The sequence below is a fragment of the Caenorhabditis elegans genome, chromosome IV, assembly GCF_000002985.6.
Source record: "Caenorhabditis elegans chromosome IV".
Lineage (NCBI taxonomy): Eukaryota > Metazoa > Nematoda > Chromadorea > Rhabditida > Rhabditidae > Caenorhabditis > Caenorhabditis elegans.
In genome coordinates, this window is record NC_003282.8 from 1 (window position 1) to 20,933 (window position 20,933).

Genomic DNA, 20,933 nt, shown 5'->3' on the forward strand with positions numbered 1-20,933 from the left:
CCTAAGCCTAAGCCTAAGCCTAAGCCTAAGCCTAAGCCTAAGCCTAAGCCTAAGCCTAAGCCTAAGCCTAAGCCTAAGCCTAAGCCTAAGCCTAAGCCTAAGCCTAAGCCTAAGCCTAAGCCTAAGCCTAAGCCTAAGCCTAAGCCTAAGAAGAGACCAAACCGAAAAATCAATTTTTTAAACGAAAAATCAATGTTTTAAACGAAAAATCTATTTTTTAAACGAAAAATCAATTTTTTAAACGAAAAATCCATAAAAAATTGTTATAAAAATTCTGGAAAAAAAACTAAAAACTTAATTTTTGCTTTGAACATTCATCTTTCGCGAAAAAAATTTCAGCAAATAAAACCGAAAAATACAATTTTGCAAATAAAAAATCTAAATCAACAGTAAAAAACAAAAAAGTCAAATTTCAATAGAAAAAAAAATCAAAAATCAATTTTTACTCCAAAAATTCAACTTTTGCCAAAAACTAACCCAGAAAAATCAATTCACAAAAAAAAACAAATAAAACTGCAACGATGTTTGTGAAAAAAATTTTCTTGATATTTTTAACGAATTTTTGTTTAAAAAAAATGCATTTTTGGCCATAAAATTTTTTTTTTGATTTTTTCAAACGAATTTCCCCTCAATTTTCTTGCAGATCGACGTGGATATTGACGACCTAGATGACGATTTTCTCTCCACAAACGGAATGGAACGACACGGTTCAGAATTACAAGGAGAAGTGGTTTTCACTACGACGAGTACTGCGAATAACAATGTGAAACGAGCCGTCGAATATTTCGAAGATGATAATCAAGATGATGCACTAACATCCACTTCATCCGGCAACAGTACACAGAAGGAATCGTCTCCGTTCACAGATTTTGATGATGTTCCGCCGCCACCAGTGGCTCCAGAAACTCCGGCTCCAGCCCAAAACCGCCGAGAATCTGCGTCCCCCGAACGTCAATTCCTTGATGAGAGTCACCTCGGCGGAATTGGATCTCCGTTATCACAGAGTACAAGGCTCGATGAGACGTTTATTGAGGAATACTCTATTGAGTTGGACACCTCTGGGAAGTATGTGTTGGGAAAAAAAATCCGAAAATTGATTGAAAAATTCGAAAAAAAATCCAAAAAACCTTTTTTTAATGAGATTTTTTCTGTGCAAAAATTTAAATTTAGAGCTGAAGAATGTGCACTTCTAGAAAAACTTATTTTAAAAAATTCACATCCTTTTATCAAATTTATTAGCATATTTATACAAATTGATGGATAAAAATTCCAAAAAAGTTCCAGAAACAACATTTCCTCCGCAGCTTCACCTGGTCCCAAGTCTCCATTTGACGATGATTTTACTGATACAGCTGCCCCGGTAGCCCCGCCACCAGCACCTACAAAAGCTGCCGAGGAATATCGCCGGCAACCACATCAGAATCCGTTTGATGAGGAAGAGGAAGAAGAATCACAGTTTGGAGGGGGAACTCTGTCCGGTAGAGACCCATTTGATGAAGATGTACGTTTTTCGTAAAGTTCGGAATTTTTAGGGTATAAATTGAAAAACAAATGGAGAAAATATGAATACCTAGATTTTTTTTTTCAAAAAATCCCAACCCTAATATCCACAATTTTTTTTCAGTCTGGAAACTCTAACGAAAACCAGCTCCGCGAGAAGAAGCTCCACAAAAAAGAGCAACTAGCTCACCGGCTCTCCTCCTCTTCCGAAGAAATTGTGGAAGCCTCAATTCACGAGGATGAGCCAATTGTGATGGCTCAAATTCCAGAGGAGAAGCCCAAACCGAAGGCTATCCCGGCTTTTGATAACGCCTATGACGCCGACTTTGACAATTCCCCACCACTTCATCATTACTCGGCGGTTCATTTGGAAACTGGGCTCTCACCGCTTGAGGAGGCTCAGAGAGCTCTCCGAGCCAACCGAGCAAGGCATAAGCCGTCGAATGTATCGTTGGCAGAGGAGGCGAAGCTTGCTGCCAGACAGAGATACTCGAATGCATCGGATATTAGAAGAGAAGAGGAGGAAGAAGTGGTGGAAGAAGATCCAGCAGTGGTAGTTCCAGTTCTACGGAAGGATCTGGAAGTTGAGGAGGCTCCGAAATCGGTACGACCGCCTAGATATCGGAAGTCAAGGGAAATTGAGGAACCGGTGGTTGTTGATCGGTTTGTTGAGGAAGAAGTTGATGAGAAGGAGGATATTGATGCGATTTTTGAGAAATATCGAAAGGTTCGTAAAGATATTTTCGAGAAAAACGGCGTTGAAAATTTGAAAAATTTGAACTTTTTTCGAGTTAAAAAATTTAAACATATAGAAAAGATATGAATCTGACAAAATTTAGAGAAAATAAAATGTTATTCACCAAATCGCCAATTTTTCTGCATTTTTTTGTCCGTTTTACTTTGGTAATTCTGGTAATACAAAACTAGTTTTTTTTCAAAAAAGAATTGCAGGAAAAATATTTTAAATGTTTTTTGAGCACTTGAGCGCATGAGATAGAAAAACGTTATTATTATGCATTCCCTCATATAAAAGTTTGTTCAATTTTTTTAATTAAACCCCGCTCTTTGAGAAAACTCTGGACTCTACATGGAGACTACCTTAATACAAATTAACTCATAAATATCGGTGATTTTCAACTAGTTATTCATATGATGCAATTACTGATTTAATAACTTATAATTATGTGTCAATTTCAGACGTCTGTATCCGCCGATCCAAAATCTCACACGCCGATTTTGATGGCCGACGAGTACAAAGAACCACAGAAGCAAGGTGAGTTTAGTTCGAAAAAAAATCATAACACACACCAGTAGGTTTAAAAACATTGTTAGAAAATTTGAAAAAAAAACCAAAAACCGTCGTAAAACTACACTTTTTCTATTGAAAATAGAACAAACAAATCAAATATCCTACATGTAAAATTTAAATCGAGTGGAATTAAATTCTTCAAACAAAAAGAAATCTGCATTTAATATCGATTTCTCATTCAATTGTTATGAATCATAAAACATGATTTTTTACGACCTCCTCTGAATTATCTACATTGTTCTCTTTTTCATACTTTCCATATTCTAGTATCGATAGGACTAACACAATTTTAATAGTGAGTTCGTTTTTCAAACAATTGGGATTAATTTTCAACTGAACTAGACTGTTTCTGAACGCTCAAAACCTTCAAAATCAATGCTTCTTCAAAACGAAAAAATTGCACACTATAAACCTCTCACTTGAAGTGGCAGCGCTCGTTTTATATTGAGAAAATATATATTCAAAAAAATGCTGCTGCTTCTTCAGCTTCTCGCCGGGCGCCGCCGCCAATAGTGAGTTCGTTTTTCAAACAATTGGGATTAATTACAAAAAAACTTAACTGCGCAATTTTTAATTGGGAAACTTTCAAATTTTAACCATAACTATCAATACAGCGGTATACGAAATTTTTCTTCAAAATCGCACCGATACTGCATTTTTCCGGAAAAGGACAAAGTCGGCTAATTGCCGTTTTTTATAATTTTTGCTCATTAAGCTTATTCCATTAAAAATACAATTCTTGTTTAAAATTGCTGAACGGCGAATTTTGTCTACCCGTGGTGGAAATTGCCGGTTTGTTGATTTGCCGGAAAATTTCATTTTCGGCGTGCCGATTTGCCGTTTGCCGGATATCAATTTGCCTGAAACGTTTAGAGGAATACAACGGAAACATTTGAAACTGTGCCTTTTTGAAATTTTTTCCCTTTTTTTTACAATATTTTCATAGAATTAGCTTACTTTTCAAAATAGATGTAGGAAAATTCATATGCGTACAATTTTGCCAATTAAAATTTGAATTCTGAAATTTACAAAAAAATGTGCAAAACTACTATTCGCCGAAAATTTTTGGCAAGTTGCCGATTTGCCCGAAATTTTTATTTTCGGCAAATTGGCGCTTTGCAGTTTGCCGGAAAAAATTACATACACCTGTTTTCAGCCTAACTTAAAATATGATTTACTTTGAAAAATAGGGAATTAAATTTAAATAAAATTTTCAACTGAACTAGACTGTTTCTGAACGCTCAAAACCTTCAAAATCAATGCTTCTTCAAAACGAAAAAATTGCACACTATAAACCTCTCACTTGAAGTGGCAGCGCTCGTTTTATATTGAGAAAATATATATTCAAAAAAATGCTGCTGCTTCTTCAGCTTCTCGCCGGGCGCCGCCGCCACATTTACCGGCCAACCCGTTCTCTGAGGTTGTCTTGTAAGGGCGTTTTCATGTATATTCAGATTATTATGCATGAATTTCATTAATAACGGTATCCACCCACGTATATTTCTCTTCTTCTCTCTTTCTGTTGCGACGGGGGATGTCGATTGATTACGCCACGGGCGCTAGCCTATTCCGAATGCATTGAGAAATTTGAGACCAGATTCTGGAGTTTTTGGAAGACGAATCGTCGGCAGCGGAGCTCGATTTTAATTTAATTTCGAGAGCACCCGCGTGCTCTCGCCTCGACACCCTCAAACTTCTTCTTCTTCTTCTTTTCGTCGTCTTTCACTTTTTTCCTTTTTCCTGTCCTAACCACGGCGTCTTCCTCCAATTTTCAGTTACCACGACGTCATTAGCTATTTTTAGTCCGAGTGTGGAGCTTGAGAATTTGAGCAATTCTGATGTGACATTCCTGTCGTTTTTAGCGCTAATTTTCCTAAAACCTTCAAAAATTTAGAAATTCTCTATCGTCTTTCAAGAGCCTAAGTTTTTTTTTTCGAAATGAGTTTTTTAAAATTGATCGAAATGTTTTTAAATACTGAATATTTGGGATTCTAGATTTTTACTACAATATTTCCTTTTCAATTTTTAATTGGACAAAATTTCAAAATGTTAAAAAAATTCTCCGAATTGAATGCTATTTTTCTAAAAAATTTTTTTAGTGCCTGCACCAGTTGTCGTTGCTCAGGAGTCGCCGATCTTAAAACGAAGAAACTCTCTAGTACCATCAAGGATCAGTGGAAGGCAGTCGACGCGGCGAAGTGTCACCAGTGTTCGGAGTATGAGAGGAAAACGGAAGGTGAGTAAAAAATCCCCATTAATCACCGAATTCTCGTAAAAATTGAGAAAAAAACCAATTTTTTGATGAAAAAGTCAGCTAATAAGTTCCCATTTTTCAGACCCGTGCGATTCCCGAGTTCTTCGACCTAACCCGACATCAGAACATTCGGCTCCGTGCTCCAGCTACGAAAAAGGTAAAATCTCGAGTAATTTCTTTCTTGTTGGCATGAACAGGTCTGCTTGCCTGCTTGCCTGTGTCTATTCACTAGCCTATGCGCCTTCCTGCTTGCCTACGTAAACGCCTACGTGCCTGCCTACTTTTCTATGTGATTGCCTGCTACCTACGAGCCTGTCGATGCCTAGGGCCTGACTACTTGCCTACATGCCTGCCTACAGAGCTTCAACCTATTAGCCTTTAAATCAACATTATTCCAGAAACGCATAAGCCTACACCGCGTCGAGGACACCGAAGCCGTCGTCGAGCTCCTGAACGGCCAAAAAGTTGAAGTGGCATGCCGAAGTGACGTCATCTCGCGTGACGTGTTCTCTCTTATCGTCCAGAACATGAATATCAATGAGCACGTGTTCTTCGGGCTCTCGTTCCTTCGTGATGGCGAGCACTACTTTATAGAGGATCATCAACGGCTCGAAAAGTTTGCACCGTCCGGATGGAAAAGTGTGGCACGCGTGGGCGTTAAGGTGCCATACGTGTTGCACTTACGATTCAAATTTTATCCGCAGATTTTGGATTTCATCAAGTACGGGAAAGAGTTATTGTAAAGAAAATGAAGAAAAATTAGCAAAAAATAGAGGAAAAATCAATATTTTTTTGAATTTTCCAGCGATAAAATTGAAATTAGCGCAAAATTTTTTAAAAATTCGAAAATATTTTTTAATTATCTGGAAAATTTCGGCACCAAAATTTCAATTTTTCTTTTTTTTTAAGGGTTTAAAAATGTGGAAAATTCAAGATTTTATTTTTTCTAAAAAAATATTTGTGAGCATTTTTTTGGTGAAACTTGGGAAAAAAATTTGATATCAAAATTTAAGTGTTCCACTTTTTTAAAAACTCATTTCGAATTTGTTGAACATACATAAAGTTTGAATTATTTCACTAAAATCACTTGAAACAAAAATGTTTTTTCGAGATTTTGGATTAAAAAATTCCGAATAAAAATCAACTTTAATTTAACGAAATTAATTTTCTATACCTAATTCTCTAATTTTTGCAGAACAGACGTAACGATGAACGAGTTGTATCTACAATGTAGACGAGACGTACTCGAAGAGAGAATCCAACCCAAAAGAGACGCAGCATTCGAACTCGCCGCGCTCGCCCTCCAAGCCGAATTTGGAAATCGACCGCCACCGGTGATCACCGATTATTTCGATATTCAACACTACCTGCCCAAGAAGTATAGCTCATTTGAAGATCAGTCACGGCTGAAGAACATTCTCGCCGAGCTGCACGGGCATTACGCGGGCACCCGGATTTCTGAGGCCAAGCACAAATACATTCAAATCTGTCAGCGACACCCAGATTTTGGAGCGCATGTGCATCGTGTGTTCCGAACGAAGCCAACATCAGCTCACGGAGCATCTCCGTTCGATCCTGATACTGGGTCATCGCTTTGGATTGGAATTATGCCACGTGGAATATCGATTTATGAGCAGCAGGTAGACAGAAATTGATTAGATATAGAAAACAGAAAGAATAAGAAATTTGATATTGGAATTTTGTAGAACTTTTTGAAAAGTTGTTGAGCAATATACGCAAAATTTTAAAAAATTGAAAACTTAATTTTTATTTAATTTTCACATTCTTCTGAACTTTGAACCAGATCCAGATTTTTCGGGGTTTCTTTAATTCGTTAATTCAAATGTGAACAGGCAGGCTTGTAGGCAGGCTAGTAGGCACGAAAACATGCCTGCCTACCTTGGTATCGGTTAGACCCCCAACTTTACAGAATCATCACATCCCAAATAAGTATATGAGTATTGCGAGACAGGTAAAAACTCATCCCTTTTGTTGCCGAGATGAACAGGAAATGAACCTTATGTTTGTGAATGTTAATATGAGAAAAATTGCCGTATCCTCTTTATTTGAAGTGCATGTAAATTTAAAAGAAGATACTTTTCGCTTTTTCGAGTGACCTTTTTTCAGAGAAAATATGTGTTTTTCTTGAATTTTTACCTAAATTACTTGCTTTTTTAAGTCTTAATTTACCTAATCCCAACTTCAAATAAAAACAAAATTTGAAAAAAAAAATTGAAAAATCTTCCAGGGAGGAGCCCGTGAGGTGATTGCCGAGCATGTTTGGCCGCAGACGCAGACCCTGCAATTCGATAAGAAGCGATTTGTGATTGTTGCCGTTGGAGCTCACGATGAGCAAATTGAGAGCACATTTTATACGGATCATCACTCGAAGTGAGCATTTTTCGACACCCACAGTAATTCTATAGTATCCCTACATTAATCTTACAGTACCTATACAGTACTACCAAAGTACTTCTACAGTACTCCTGTATTAATCCTACAGTAATCCTAGAGTGCCCCTACAGTACCCCAATAGTATTTCTACTGTACTCATTTACTCCTACACCTAGAGTACCCTAATGTATCCTTAAATTACCTCTACAGTAATCCTACAGTACCCTACATCGTATATATATTCCAGATCCTCCTATTTCGTGCGATTCGCCGCCTCCCAACATCGTTGGATGATGAAGATGCGTCAGTGGAAGAGCACGCTCCGGCACGAGAATACGATTCAGGCGATGCCAGACGTGATTGTTGAAGGGCAGACTATCCCGCCGGCGCCTATACGGCGTAAGTTTTTATTTTAGACAATTTAAGCTTTTGAACGTGTTTTGGATTTATACAATTGTTACTCCTGTTGTAATAATATCGTGTTCGTATACAGAAGGTCTCGAAGAATCACCTCCATCAACTCCACTGCTCGCCTCTGCCGATCAGATCTTTGCGAAAATGTCAGTGAGCCAGGAAAAACCGGCGGCCAACCGACCCGCCGAACTGCCACCACCGGCACCGTCGTCGAAATTCGCGGCTCAATATGATACGGTTGATGAAGGAATTGTTTGTGGTTGGTTTTTTTTTGTTGTAAAATTTGAGTACATATTGTGGGGTAATAGTGGTAATTTTGAAAGTTCGTAAAAAGTTTTCTTGAAATTCAAAAAAAGTTCTAGTTTGTTTTAATTAATAAAATACGTACACTAATTCAAAATATATGTTTTATCGATTTTAAAACCTCAAAAAAATTGTAAAAAAATTGAAAATTAACTGAAAATCCCTACCCATTTCCAGATTCCCAAGCTGAAAACTTTGAGCGCGTCGACTCGACTGACAACGGGAACGTGACGCCACGTGGCATGCAATTTGACATTTTGCTCGTGAAAGACCCCGCCAACGGTCTGGGTCTTACCCTAGTCGACGGGAATCTCAACGGAGTTCCAGGAGTGTATGTGAAGCTTGTCGCCGACAATGGAGCCGGAATGAAAGCGGTAAGAATTCGAAATTTCAGTCAATATCCCTTTTCCTCGGGGTGTACACTAGAGTTGTGTAAATCTACACATAACGTTTTTTCGATTATCTCTGAAAAATCGTAAAAAAAATTTCGACGACACAAAAGTTTTGAAAAAGTGAGCAAAATGTGTTGTCGAATTGCGTTTTAGTCGTAAATTGGTGTTTCCTAATAGTAAGCGAAAAAAAATCTAATGTCAAGGTTTATCTAATCGATAAAAAATATAATCCATTAACCGCATCTCATACGGCGAAACGTGATGAAAACTAATCATTTTATCACTAAAATTCTCGTCCTCCTTCATCGCCGGATAATAGGCCAGTCGGCGGTTAAATGTATCCTTATAGATGGTTAGCTGCTCTAATGGATGAAAATGTTGAATTCGTTCGGAACCCATTTCGTCACGAATATCCTCCGGATAGATTTCCATGTGGGCCAGGCATTTTGCTAGCTGAAATTTTGGGATTTTTACTTACAACTGGTTTAGAATAATTTAGAAATTACAAAATCGAGGTTTTCTTTTGCTGGAAAAGTCGAACACTGGTATATTTAATTATGTTTCGAATTTTTCGGAAATAATCAAAAAGTTTTGGTTGTGCGGTCGACCTGTCGAATTTGCAAAAAATATTTGAGTACCATTTTTTGGTTTTTCGTCAAAAAATCTAATTTTAAAATTAAACAATTTTTAAAAAAATGCTCAAAGTAGGAAAGTTAAACATTTTCAATTTTAAGTGAATTCCCATTAAAACACACCTCCTGATCTTCCTCTGCTCGATGATGATCCGGACACCTGTCCGGATCCAGCATCACCTCGTTGAAAGCCTCCATTGTAGGCCTTGATAAGATATATGATGACCCGTCGTTGAAACCACGTGGCTGGAAATTAATTCTATCAGTTAGTCAAAATTTACTGACAATCACTCAGACGCTCAATATTGCGATTTTGCTTCAAAACTACTGTACCCGGTCTTGACATTTTTTTTGGGAAACATGAAAAAAATGAGCATGATTTTTTTTCTATTTTCGATAGACCTGAATATATTTCCGAAAAATTCAACCCATCCATCGCTCACTTACTGTGAAAAAGTTCCACTGCAGCCCGAGATAGTGATGTTTTGTGGGCGAATAGTTGTCGAGAAGCGTTCGCATGTTATGCATGAGTGCGTACGTGTCGTCGTCGGCTCGATAATACCAGTCATACTTTTTGGTGATCTTATCACGTACGTATCTGGAAATTTCCATTAATGCAGATATTTTTTAAATAAGTCCCTATTGCTCAGTTTTGGTTTTATAAACGGTAAAGGTGGGAGTAGTGACAAAAGAAGTACGAAAACCATTAAAGGAGGTCGTAGAGGAGATTCACATTTAGATATCGCTTAATTGTTTGGATAGGGCTAAGTGCAGAACACAAACTTCATGTTTCTTGAAGTTGTAGTAAAGGTATGGAATTTCTAGACTCAGTTAGACTAAAAATTACCCAAAAATACCGAAATTAATTGTAGCTTTTAGGGAAATTCAACCCTCTTTATAGAATTTTTCTCAGAAGTATCACTTTAAAAAACATGAAAACTCACTTAAAAACCCTCCTAATCTTCTCCCACGAGTGATCTCTTGAGTTCAATAACGGATAATAAATATGTGGGATCGAATCGTTCATTTTCGAATCCGTAAAGAACAAGAAGTCATCGCAGTGTTGAACCCACGTTTCGAGTATTGTTTTTGCCTGAAATTGTATTTAATGAAACAAAAATCACGAATTCTTCTATACTTTTAAAGCAATTCGTACCAAAAATTGCTAATATTCTGGAAATTGACAACACAATTAGCTCATTTTTTGTAGTGCCATTTACGTGTATAACGTGTGTATAATTGTGCAAAAGTGTATAAATACGAGAAATAAAAATGAGCAAAAAGAGTTGTCAATTTAATTTTTGATCTATGCAATAAAAGACTTTAAACGAAATGAAAATTAAATTGACACACATTTTTGCTCAATTTAATAATAAGCAACGAGTGTTGTCAATTTAAGAAGTATCTTTAAATTCAAAAATTTACATAATTTTTTAGTTTCTAGTGCCCTACGTTATTTCTCCTTCCGATAGAAATAACACTAAATCGACAAAACATTTTGCTCAGAAGAAAAAGAGCAAATCGTGTTGTCGATTAACTTTTTTCAAAAATCTGATTGTTTTGTTGTTTTAATGGTTTCACGGATTTCGATCAACAATAGAGAAACAACACAAAAACCGGTAATCATTATGGAAGTTCGTTGTGTCAAATTTGCACGATTAGTGAAAACGCTGATCTTCGATGCTTAAAGACTTCATCGGAACAAAATAACAAAGCGTCGAGAACGAACATCTAGAACATCTCCAAAAAAAATCAATAACCTACCCGTGTTTCGTGACTCGGTGTTGCAGTGTGAATAAGGCATAATATAGTTTGTGGGGCACCTAATATTAATGAGATCTGTGATAGAAAGACGAGGAGGAGACTGATCATTTTTTGGAAAAAATAGATTTAGTTAATTAATTAATTAATTTAAAAATAAGTATAAAAGTCGTCGTCTCTTCTGCCTCTTTTCGATTTTAAAAGAAAGAGAGAAGGGGCAGATTCTTCCCCTCCTCTCAGTGTCCTTCATTGAAGGGAGCGCATCGATCGTTATCTCTCTCCAGCAACATACGCCGAACATTTTGCAGGGAGTTTGCGTCGGCGACCGGATTGTCCAGGTGGGAACGGAATCCATGGAAGGACACGACCGGCTGCATGCGGTCGAGCTTGTCAGGCGGTGTGGACAACGGGTTCCGATGGTCATTGCGCGACTCGACGGGCTGATTCGACATCAGAAGGATGGTGAGTACAAAAGAGAAAGAAACATTGGAAAGTGAAACGAACAAAAAAAGTGTATTAGAAATATTATCTGATTTGGAGGTGGAACTGTTTCTAGTCATGGGGAACATTATAGGATTCTATAGGAATCCATTTCATCATAGAATTATAGGACGAATGATATTTTGAAAAGGTAAATCGACAAATTGCCGGTTTGCAGATTTGCCGGAAAAGTTCAATTCCGGCAATTTGCCGGTTTGCCGATTTACAGGAAGTTTGCAATTCCGGCAATTTGCCGGTTTGCCGATTTACAGGAAGTTTTCAATTCCGGCAACCTGCCGGTTTTCCGATTTGCCGAAAATTTTCATTTTCGGCGAATTGCAGGCTTGCCGATTTGCCGGAAATGTTTCGAGGAATTTTTTTAATAAGACGGAAACACTTAAAACTGTGCCTTTTTTGAAAATTTTTGCCGTTTTCTTTAGATATTCTCATTGGATTTGCATGCTTTTCAGAATAGATGTAGGAACATTCATAGGATGCAAAAATTTTGTCATTTGAAAATGAAATTCTGAAATTTCCAAAAAACTGTGCAAAACCACAATTTGCCGAAGATTTTCGGCAATTGCCGTTTTTCCGGAAAATTCACAGTACACACTTTCGAAAAAAACTATGAATTGATTAGTCAAAACCTTACAACTTGTGACTCAGAATTTTGAAAGTCTACCGAAAAAATAACGTTCTTCAACAATTACGATTCTTCAATTCTAATAGGTTTTTTTTCCGAAACTTTGAGTTTTGCTACCTCTAAAATATGTGATTACAAATTATGGAAACGTATTAACAAATTACAACAGTACACTTGGTGTCAGAGTGTCTTATTTCGGCTACAAAAAATGCGGGTAAAGAAACGCAGAGTTCTCAATTAATTTCGCATGGTTAAGAACGTGATGACGTCGCATTTTTTGAGAAAAAAATTCCCGCATTTTTTGTAGATCAAACCGAAATGGGACATCCTGACACCATGTGACAGTACTCAAATTTTTGCATCACAAAATCAAATTTTCCCTTCAGTATCCGCAGAAATGCTAGCCTCTGCCGGCCGTAAAAAGTCATTCACCTCATCATCCGGCGATCTTCTCAATGCTCCAAACCGCACTAATGGACAATCCCGAACACCACCTGCTCCACGAAAAGCCGCCAATCGTCGACAACGGGCGGTCAGTGATTTCGGAGCAATCGGAGATGCTCTGCCGACTCTTGACGGCGATAATCTCATCAATATCAAGGCGATCTCGGGGCTTCATTTGGATGAATCTGATGAGGAAAAGGGTGAATATCGGCTGCCGACGACGTCGATGTACGCTTTTGATAGGGATGATGATTTGCAGGCGTCTATTAAGGTATGTATGATGATTTTTAAGGAAAAAAAAGATTAAAAAAACAGTTTAGAAAACTTAACTTTGTATTTGTGGCATCTAAACAGGGCCACGGGAGCTTTTCTACCAACCGAAAACCCTACCAACCAGAATTTGGAACCCGGTGTGGGCAGCAAACAATGTTTACCGGCAAGTCGGCAAATTGCCGGATTTTAAATTATCCGGCAAATCGGCAAACCAGAAATTTGCCATTTGCTAAATTTGCCGACAAAAAATTTGCCGCCCACCCCTGCTTGGGACTACTTAGTAAAGAAATTAAATTATATCTAAATGAGAATCTTTTAAACGACTTCGTTTAATGGCTTTTGAAGTTTTGAAGTCGGATAAAAGTATATATTTTTGAATTTCCAGGAATCCAAAAAACCGGCACCTGAGCCAAAATCTGGTGAACTCCGAAAATACCGTTACGCGCGCCGCTCGAACCTGGAGATTGCTGAAGAGATTGAAGAAGAAGCTGTCGAGTCATCCGATGATGATGGACAGATTGACGAAGGAAAGCGGGTTATTGATGTGAGGATTTTTTTGCGGAGATTTTTGGTTTTTCCAGCCGGAAAATCGAATAACAGAATTTTTTGAAAAAATTTTGAAAATTCAAATTCAATTTTCGGCAAAAAATAAATTTATGATGAACAAGTTGAGATTAAAATATAACTTTTCCTCTGATGAAATTTTTTTATTTTATCAAAAAATCGGAAATATCAACATTTTTGGACTTTTTTCATTCCAATAAATAACTTTTTTTTGAAAAAAACCGCCGCAAAACAAAGTTTTTAAAAAAATTCGAAAATCTATATTTTTATATATTATCAAAAAAAAAATCCCATTTTGCCAGTTGGAACTCCCAAAAAAACAACAAAATCGCTTTTTCAGGTGGAACTCGATAGAAACGAAAATGGCTCACTTGGAGTTCAAATCGCATCCCTGAGTGGCCGAGTATGCATCAAACAGCTTACATCGGAGCCAGCAATCTCTCATCCTGATATCCGTGTGGGTGATGTGTTGCTCTATGTGAATGGAATCGCAGTCGAAGGAAAAGTACATCAGGAGGTGGTGGCGATGCTCCGTGGTGGTGGAGATCGAGTGGTTCTTGGAGTTCAAAGGCCCCCTCCGGCATACTCGGATCAGCATCATGCGAGTTCGACATCTGCTTCGGCTCCGCTGATATCGGTTATGCTTCTGAAGAAGCCGATGGCAACACTAGGTAATTAACTGGAGCCTGGATTTTGGCATCAGGGCTGTGCGGCTACCGAGTTGCCAAAAGTTGGGGTTCGGCAACTTCGGCAATTGCCGGTTGCCGAAAATTTTGGAGTTCGGCAACTTAGGCAACTGCCGATATCAATGTCAAACATTTTGTAACCCATAAAAAAACATTCAGAGAGGCTTAAAAATGCTAATATTTCGCCGTACACGAGAAAACGACCATTATTTTTTGCCAAAACGCTCAAAAATATAATTTTAACATAAACAACTTTAAAACTTGGCTGCCGGTTGCCGAAAATCCCGGTTGCCGCACAGCCCTGTTTGGCATGCCTGCCTGCCTACTTGCCTACAAGGTCGTCTAGCCTATCTGAGATTGCCTACGCTCACCTTCATGTTGGCCGAGCCTAAACTCTTACCTACGCCTACTTTGTACCTACTGAGCAATCTAGCCTATCTTGTTTACAAGGTTGCCTGGTTATTTTCCTGCGAAATTTTCTGTTCAAAAAACTGAAAACTGAAAAAAAAAAATTAAAAAAAAATTATTTGTCTTGTGTTAAAAAAAATAGGAGAAATTTTTTAATTTAGGAAAAAATGCTCGAAAACGAAAAATAAGCCAAGAAATGTTCGGAGCTTGCAAATATCTTACTTGTCCAAAAAATTTCTAAATTTCAGGCCTCTCCCTTGCCAAACGTACAATGAGTGACGGAATCTTCATTCGAAACATTGCTCAAGACTCGGCGGCCTCCTCTGAAGGTACTCTCCGAGTTGGTGATCGTCTTGTGTCCCTTGACGGAGAACCTGTGGACGGATTCACACCAGCGACTATTTTGGAAAAGCTGAAGCTGGTACAGGGTCCCGTACAGATTACAGTAACCCGAGAGCAGACGGCATAAATTTCCCGTTTTTGTGGAATTTTCAAATTTGTATTTTATTTCTAGCTATGATTATACTAACGTTATATTCAATTTAATAATATTACTAAGTTTTTTTTCAAAAAAAAACCCCATCCTCCCAACTCTTCGTGTCAATACCGTTGCCTTATTCTCTTCAAATTTCTAATTTGTAACAATTTTCACACACACACTTATACAAAAATTACGGAAAACTCTCTTGAAACAACGCTCAATTTCTCCTTTTTTTGAATTTTTTATCCAAATTTTAAATTTCTATTCCTTTTCAACTATTGATGACATTTCTCCCCTTTTTCACACTCATCGGTGCTCTTTTCTTTTTTGGTTTCCCTTTTTTTCTTGTTGATATATACAATATTACTGTGATAGAAGCACTGAAAATTCTCTTTCATAAAAAAATTATGTAATGCGTTGTTGTTTGCGACAGACTTTTATTTATATATGACATTATAATAAAATTTTGATTAATATACTTTTGTTTAACTCTGAAAATATGATTTATGAAAGTCACAAAAAATAAAATTAGCAGAATTATAACAATCTCTCAAAAAACATTAAAAATCAATTGGGACTTCTTCCGTGACATCTTTATCGATTTCTCCATCACTTTCATCTTCTTTATTTTCCTCGTGAATAGTTTGTCGTGACGGACCATTTAAGCTAGGTTGTTCACAAATCGGCCTCGCCGACATATCATTCATCATGTACTTAGTTGCAAAGTTATTCAGAGTTGTGAAAAAATCAAAGTCAACAACTTTACCATCGTAGCTCGTAAGCAAATCTTTGATTTCATTCAAGAAATTAGCCGATTTTTCTATTTGAGATCCCTCAACCTTTTGTTCAACACGAGACTGAAGTCTTGACCTTGTCTCGGTGGCTCTATCCCCCATGATTTCTTGTTGCAAAGTTGACATGGCTGACTTCAAATCAGCTTTTCGATTTTGTTGAAAATCATGTCTATCAATTTTCAAAAAGTCCCGAATTTCATCCTCGGCACCATGAAGATTAGTGGTCTCTCTAACAGTTCCCCAAGGATATCCTTCAACAATTTTTATAATCTTCCAAACACATGTGAATCTTTTTGTGAGCCACCGATGATCGCAACAGATATCCGTAACAGTTGTAATCATGAACATTGCGCATAAGAACACAAAAAACATAAGGCGGAACAGTATGTAAATGAGCGATAACGGAGGCGGCAAGAAAAGCTTTGAATCGATTCTGAAACAAGTATAGGTTGAGTGTCATATTCGAAAGTGGCCTCCACTCCTCCAAATATTAGGTTATGGATTTATCTGTGCTGTTTCACAAGAAATGCCCAAGCTTCTTTTTTTTAAATAAAATTCTTTTAGTATGCAAACATTTCTGCCTCCAGAGCCGTTTGACTGAATTTTATAATATTTGACAGCTTACTAGAAATATTTCACCCCACGGGGGAGCAAAAAACTGCACAAAGTTTGGAGCAAAACTGAGCTCAGGGCGGCTTTCCCCAGTTTGAAAAAAATTTTTGTTGCTCTTTTTATCCCCAAAAAACCATGTTTTAATTGAATTAAAATTCGGGTTTTGCTCGGTTTTGTTCCAAATTTATGTGCAAGATACTACTCAGAGAGGTGGATTTTTTGAAAGAAAGTTTGAGTTCATAAGTGCAAAAGGCAAACAGTTGTGATAAAACAAAAGGCCAAAAAATGCCATTTTGCCTAAAAAAAATTTTTTTCCGAAAAAGTAGTTTTTCGTCTTTATCTCAAGTTCTACCTCATCTTTTTTCATACTTTTTTTGTTTACCCCACGTAAAAAAGTACGCTGAACACGATTTTCAACTCAGAAATGAGAAAAGTTCTATGAGTCGGCCGAGCAAGACGAATAAGTGCCACATTTTGCACACTTTCCCATTTTCGCGAATCTACTTTTTCAATCATAACTCGGTCAGTTTTCAAGTTTTCTTAGTTTTCTAAAATTTTACGTGTAGGTCTCATCAAAACGCATCGAGACATATAAAATTTGTAAAACGTTCAGTGGGAAAATTTTTCAAGAAAAAAATAATTCAAAAATTTAGTATTGGGGGGAGTGGTTTCCTGCGTCTCCTGAACATTTTTTCCACTAAAGTTTCGCGGAATGTATTTTTGATTCATAGTTTTTGATTTTATCTAATGGAAGATGAAGTTTCGTGTCATTAACCATGCTCTGCCAAGAGATATTATTTTTTTAATTTTCAGGCCAAAACTTGTTTATTTTCAACAAATCAACCAGTTTACAAGATATAGCCCTCAACTGTACGTCTCCTTTTCGGGAATTCAATAATGAGTACAATCCTGTAATAAAATTTTCAAAAATTCGTTTTCCCGCTGACTAATCAGTGATAAACGGTTTTCAAACATATTTTCTCAAATTGATATTATTGAAGAAAGCGGAATCGAAAGACGACTCCTGTCCAGAAATTTTCCTTCCCTGCATCTCACTGCCGGGTCTCTCCCGCATGGCCGAGTGGTTAGTGCGTATGGCTGTGAATGTTTTGCTCGTTGGCTCGATTCCCCCAACTGACAAATTTTTTTTTGGGTAATCGGGATTCGAATAGAAATGCTTTTTTAAGCAAAATATGAGTGGGTCTCCTCTCCTCCCATTGGCTCACTGTAATTGTCACGAACCCTCTGACAGGTTCGAGGCGAAGCCTCCGACTGGGGGACTCGCCCTACACCCCCTGCAACTGGCGGGCCCGCAGGGCCCGCTAGTCAAAGAATGTGTCAAAGTGCCAAATGAGGGGAGTGATACAAAAATAATTTTTAAATGTCTCACTTCATCAGCTGTCCATATTTCAAGTAACCATTGTAATAACTACTGTTTTCGGATTCCTTTTCATATTCTTTGCTAAAATTTTAATACATCACTAAAAAACCTTAAGGTTGAACTAACGTCAATTGTGCAGTTAGCAAGTTGACTAGCAAAATTCCAGACACAAAAATATAGCCAAACACCAGAAATGGCATAGCCGAGCTGCGAATTAGGCAGCTCGCCTCTGCGTAGTCCATATCGAAAAATTTCCATATGGTTCGAGAGTAGCTACTGCAGTTTGGCAAACTTCCAATCCGGTCGTCTTCCTGTACTTCTCCAAATATTTCGAATTTTCCTTGTGATGCAAGAATATACAAGAAAGAGCTCTCTGATGAAAAAATTGACCCTGAAATAAAAAAAATAGTAATTTGGTACTTTGCAAGGAAGACCTACTTGATATACTGACATGAATAACCGCCAGCACAAACCAAAACGTGCAGAATATTACGACAAACATTAAAACTGTCTTTATCTGAAACATTAAAAGATTGGAGTAATAAAGAACAATGTGACGGATATATTCAGTCATGATTTGATTACCGACTGAGCTGCTATTACCGACTGAGCTACTTTCGTACATGTTTAATGTAAACCATAGCTGTGCGGCGAGTCAATTGAAAACTCTAACAAAAAAAGTATACTTCTGTTCGTAAATGCATTTTTCGTTTTAGCCAAAATACTGCAAATTCGCCGACTCTCAATTTTCTAAATTTTGGTTAACGGCAAACTCGGCCAATCGAAAAAAATTTAGGGTAGTAAAATCTCACCATCTTCTTCAAAATATGAATGAAGAAACCGAGAGACTTCATGAATTCAAAAAATCGAAGCGTTGAAACAGTTGCAATTGTGAACAAAACACAATAGAGAATTTCGAGAATGATTGGAACAATTGGCCAACCTTTATAGGAAACATCTTTTGAACTCTTCACCAAGAAAACTGGGAAGACGAATTCTTGGGCAACTTCGAGTACCAAAGTAGTGATTACCAAAGCAACACGTGAAAATGCAAGTTTGTAGTCTTTCATAAATAGTTTCCAACCAGCTAATCGGCCACCTTTTGGCATGGACATCTGAATCAATACACTTTTACACGGGGTTTAGAGTGTTTCATTTTTCCATTCAAGCTTGACCTTCGAGTAAAATGCCAAGTTTTTTTCATAAGCAATCACTGTAGATTCTTTTGGAAAATAAGGTATCCACACCTCCAGAGCTCAAATTTAGAAAAAACATTGATTGATAATAAGTTTAAACTACTAACTAAAAAGAATTGTCAAATTGAGATTCGTCGATCATTTTTCTTTGTTCAACACATATTGAGCTTGTCAAGCAAACAAATTATACGAAATTTATCGCGCTAATGTGCAGTTCCGTCGTTTTCCGTAAATCAAAATTCTCAACACTATCACCTATTTTGAGTGTTTTTTTTCACTTGCCGAATAATCGATCGCCTTGATGGTTGTCATTGAAACCTGCGCGAATAATACTGCGAGGACATAGAAAAAAGAAAAATATTGCATGAAATTGTAGTTATCTCTTTTCTCGTAACTGCTGTAAAAAGGAACGAAGCACAGCATATAGGCAAACAGAAAAATGAATAAGACTCGGAAGATCTGGAAATAACATTATTATTATTTATACTGTGCTGCACTAAGTTTGGACTTATTTCTTAGCTTCCTATCAATGATTTGTTACAAGAAATTTTAGAATTTGTCCGACACAATTCTTAGATTTTTGAAAATACTGTTCAAACATTATAAAAATATATTTAAGTTGCACTTACTAAGTGAAAAAGATACTTTCCCGTGGCTGCGCACCCGTTTCGGCTTTTCAGAAGGTTGGTGCACGATCCTTGTGACAAAAGCTTCTGGAATTCTATCAAAAGTTTTGGGCTACAGACTATTTAGGACTGATAGTTTGGTGCGATATTGTAGACACGCAGGCGCCCGAAGCCAATTTGTCTACCAATGCAGCCCGATGACAAGACTATCGACCAATGCGCCACGAGCCTGTTTTTTAAATGTAACTGAGAAAACTTGATAAACTTGATAACCATATTCAAGAAAACCCGGGGAACTAATTACTTTAAAAAAATCTTGTTCGGATAAGTTTTGTAGAGAAATAATGTAATTATATCTGCTCACCATTGCTTTTGCTTTATATGCAATTGCCATGATCTCCTGACTTTTCTGAAATTTTTGAGCCAAATAATCTTGATACTGCATGAATTTTCTTTCTGCCAAAAATGAAAAAGTTGAGGCATAATCAGCTTTCAATGCTTCCATCGCTTGACGCGGTCCCTTGACTCCATTCAAGTTGAGATGATTGATAACTTTACACGCGAGTTCTTCAAGTTGTCTTTAAAATCAGAAATGGCCGTACACTTGCAAACGAGAAAACCTACTCCTTGAGTTGAGCGTAATCATTGCGCTTTAAAACTTGCCCGAAATCCTTAGCGTCTAATAATCGTTTCATAGAATGCGCCACGAAGCACATTACCATTATAGTGTGAAGAGGGTGTGGACATCCCTCCAGCAAATTTTCTTGTTCTTCCCACCTGTAATTATTCTGCAATCATTTCAAAACAACTTTATTGCGATGGGTATTTGGTTTATTTTTTTTGCAATTTCGTATGCAGAAAAAATTGACGACACCAACACTTTGAATTTAGTACGTACTCTTGCTTTTTGCATTGCAAATTTTTCTTAATTTGAATGTTGAGTGCATCCTTTCTACAATATACCGAGGCCAAAATCAAACTGAACGATTTGTAATCTTCCAGGAACAATGTTTCTGAATAAAGTAAAATGGTGAAACTAACTTTGTTAATTTATCTTACCAATTTCAATATTCAGACCTAGCAGCAACATTTTTCGAATTTCATAAAATATCTGTTGATTCTCAGTTATACCAAGTGCAGTGAAAATTTTATACTGAAGATAAAAATGAATTGTTTTAACAGAAAAAAATGAAGATTATTACCTCGTCTTCATAGATTTTAACAATTCTAGTTATGAGTTCACCAGTGGCAATATCTCGAAGAAAGTATTTGTGTTTTCCATTCTGAACAACTGCACCTGGAGACACACTTAGCAATGAATTTGTTGAGAGACTGCAAGAAGAGGACGCCATTACTGGCACAGTTTGTGGCAATACGTAGTACTAT

At 37.2% G+C, this 20,933-nt stretch overlaps 3 protein-coding genes across 6 annotated transcripts; 1 reads left to right on the top strand and 2 right to left on the bottom strand.

Annotated features, from left to right (window-relative positions):
* Window positions 1-640: 640 nt before the first annotated feature.
* On the top strand, window positions 641-15,416 carry frm-5.2 (FERM domain (protein4.1-ezrin-radixin-moesin) family; the record flags this gene model as incomplete). Of its 4 annotated transcripts, none has more annotated exons than NM_001372681.1 (18): window positions 641-1,065; window positions 1,285-1,501; window positions 1,625-2,227; window positions 2,698-2,773; window positions 4,909-5,045; window positions 5,146-5,220; window positions 5,462-5,784; window positions 6,259-6,703; window positions 6,994-7,035; window positions 7,312-7,454; window positions 7,705-7,856; window positions 7,951-8,130; window positions 8,352-8,548; window positions 11,268-11,421; window positions 12,469-12,797; window positions 13,185-13,343; window positions 13,704-14,034; window positions 14,706-15,415. In NM_001372681.1, 18 exons carry the CDS (start codon window positions 695-697, stop codon window positions 14,924-14,926), a joined length of 4,155 nt encoding a protein of 1,384 aa, NP_001360607.1. In that variant the 3' UTR covers window positions 14,927-15,415. The 4 variants fall into 4 exon arrangements, with proteins under 4 accessions (NP_001360607.1, NP_001360606.1, NP_001360608.1 ...); NM_001372679.2 differs by having other exon boundaries at window positions 695-1,065; window positions 1,279-1,501; window positions 14,706-15,330; NM_001372680.2 differs by lacking the exon at window positions 6,994-7,035 and having other exon boundaries at window positions 1,279-1,501; window positions 14,706-15,416.
* Window positions 8,765-11,070, bottom strand: Y38C1AB.5 (N-acetylgalactosaminide beta-1,3-galactosyltransferase; the record flags this gene model as incomplete). The annotated part of the gene is made up of 5 exons (NM_067450.3): window positions 8,765-9,019; window positions 9,322-9,444; window positions 9,646-9,796; window positions 10,143-10,291; window positions 10,963-11,070. 5 exons carry the CDS (start codon window positions 11,068-11,070, stop codon window positions 8,765-8,767), a joined length of 786 nt encoding a protein of 261 aa, NP_499851.3.
* An 82-nt stretch (window positions 15,417-15,498) lies between the features above and the next one.
* trpl-4 (Ion transport domain-containing protein) lies at window positions 15,499-20,899 on the bottom strand (the record flags this gene model as incomplete). The annotated part of the gene is made up of 12 exons (NM_001322762.1): window positions 15,499-16,165; window positions 17,735-17,806; window positions 17,852-18,116; window positions 18,164-18,242; window positions 18,538-18,840; window positions 19,204-19,380; window positions 19,551-19,634; window positions 19,912-20,125; window positions 20,172-20,324; window positions 20,446-20,560; window positions 20,607-20,700; window positions 20,750-20,899. 12 exons carry the CDS (start codon window positions 20,897-20,899, stop codon window positions 15,499-15,501), a joined length of 2,373 nt encoding a protein of 790 aa, NP_001309496.1.
* Between the last annotated feature and the right edge of the window lie 34 nt (window positions 20,900-20,933).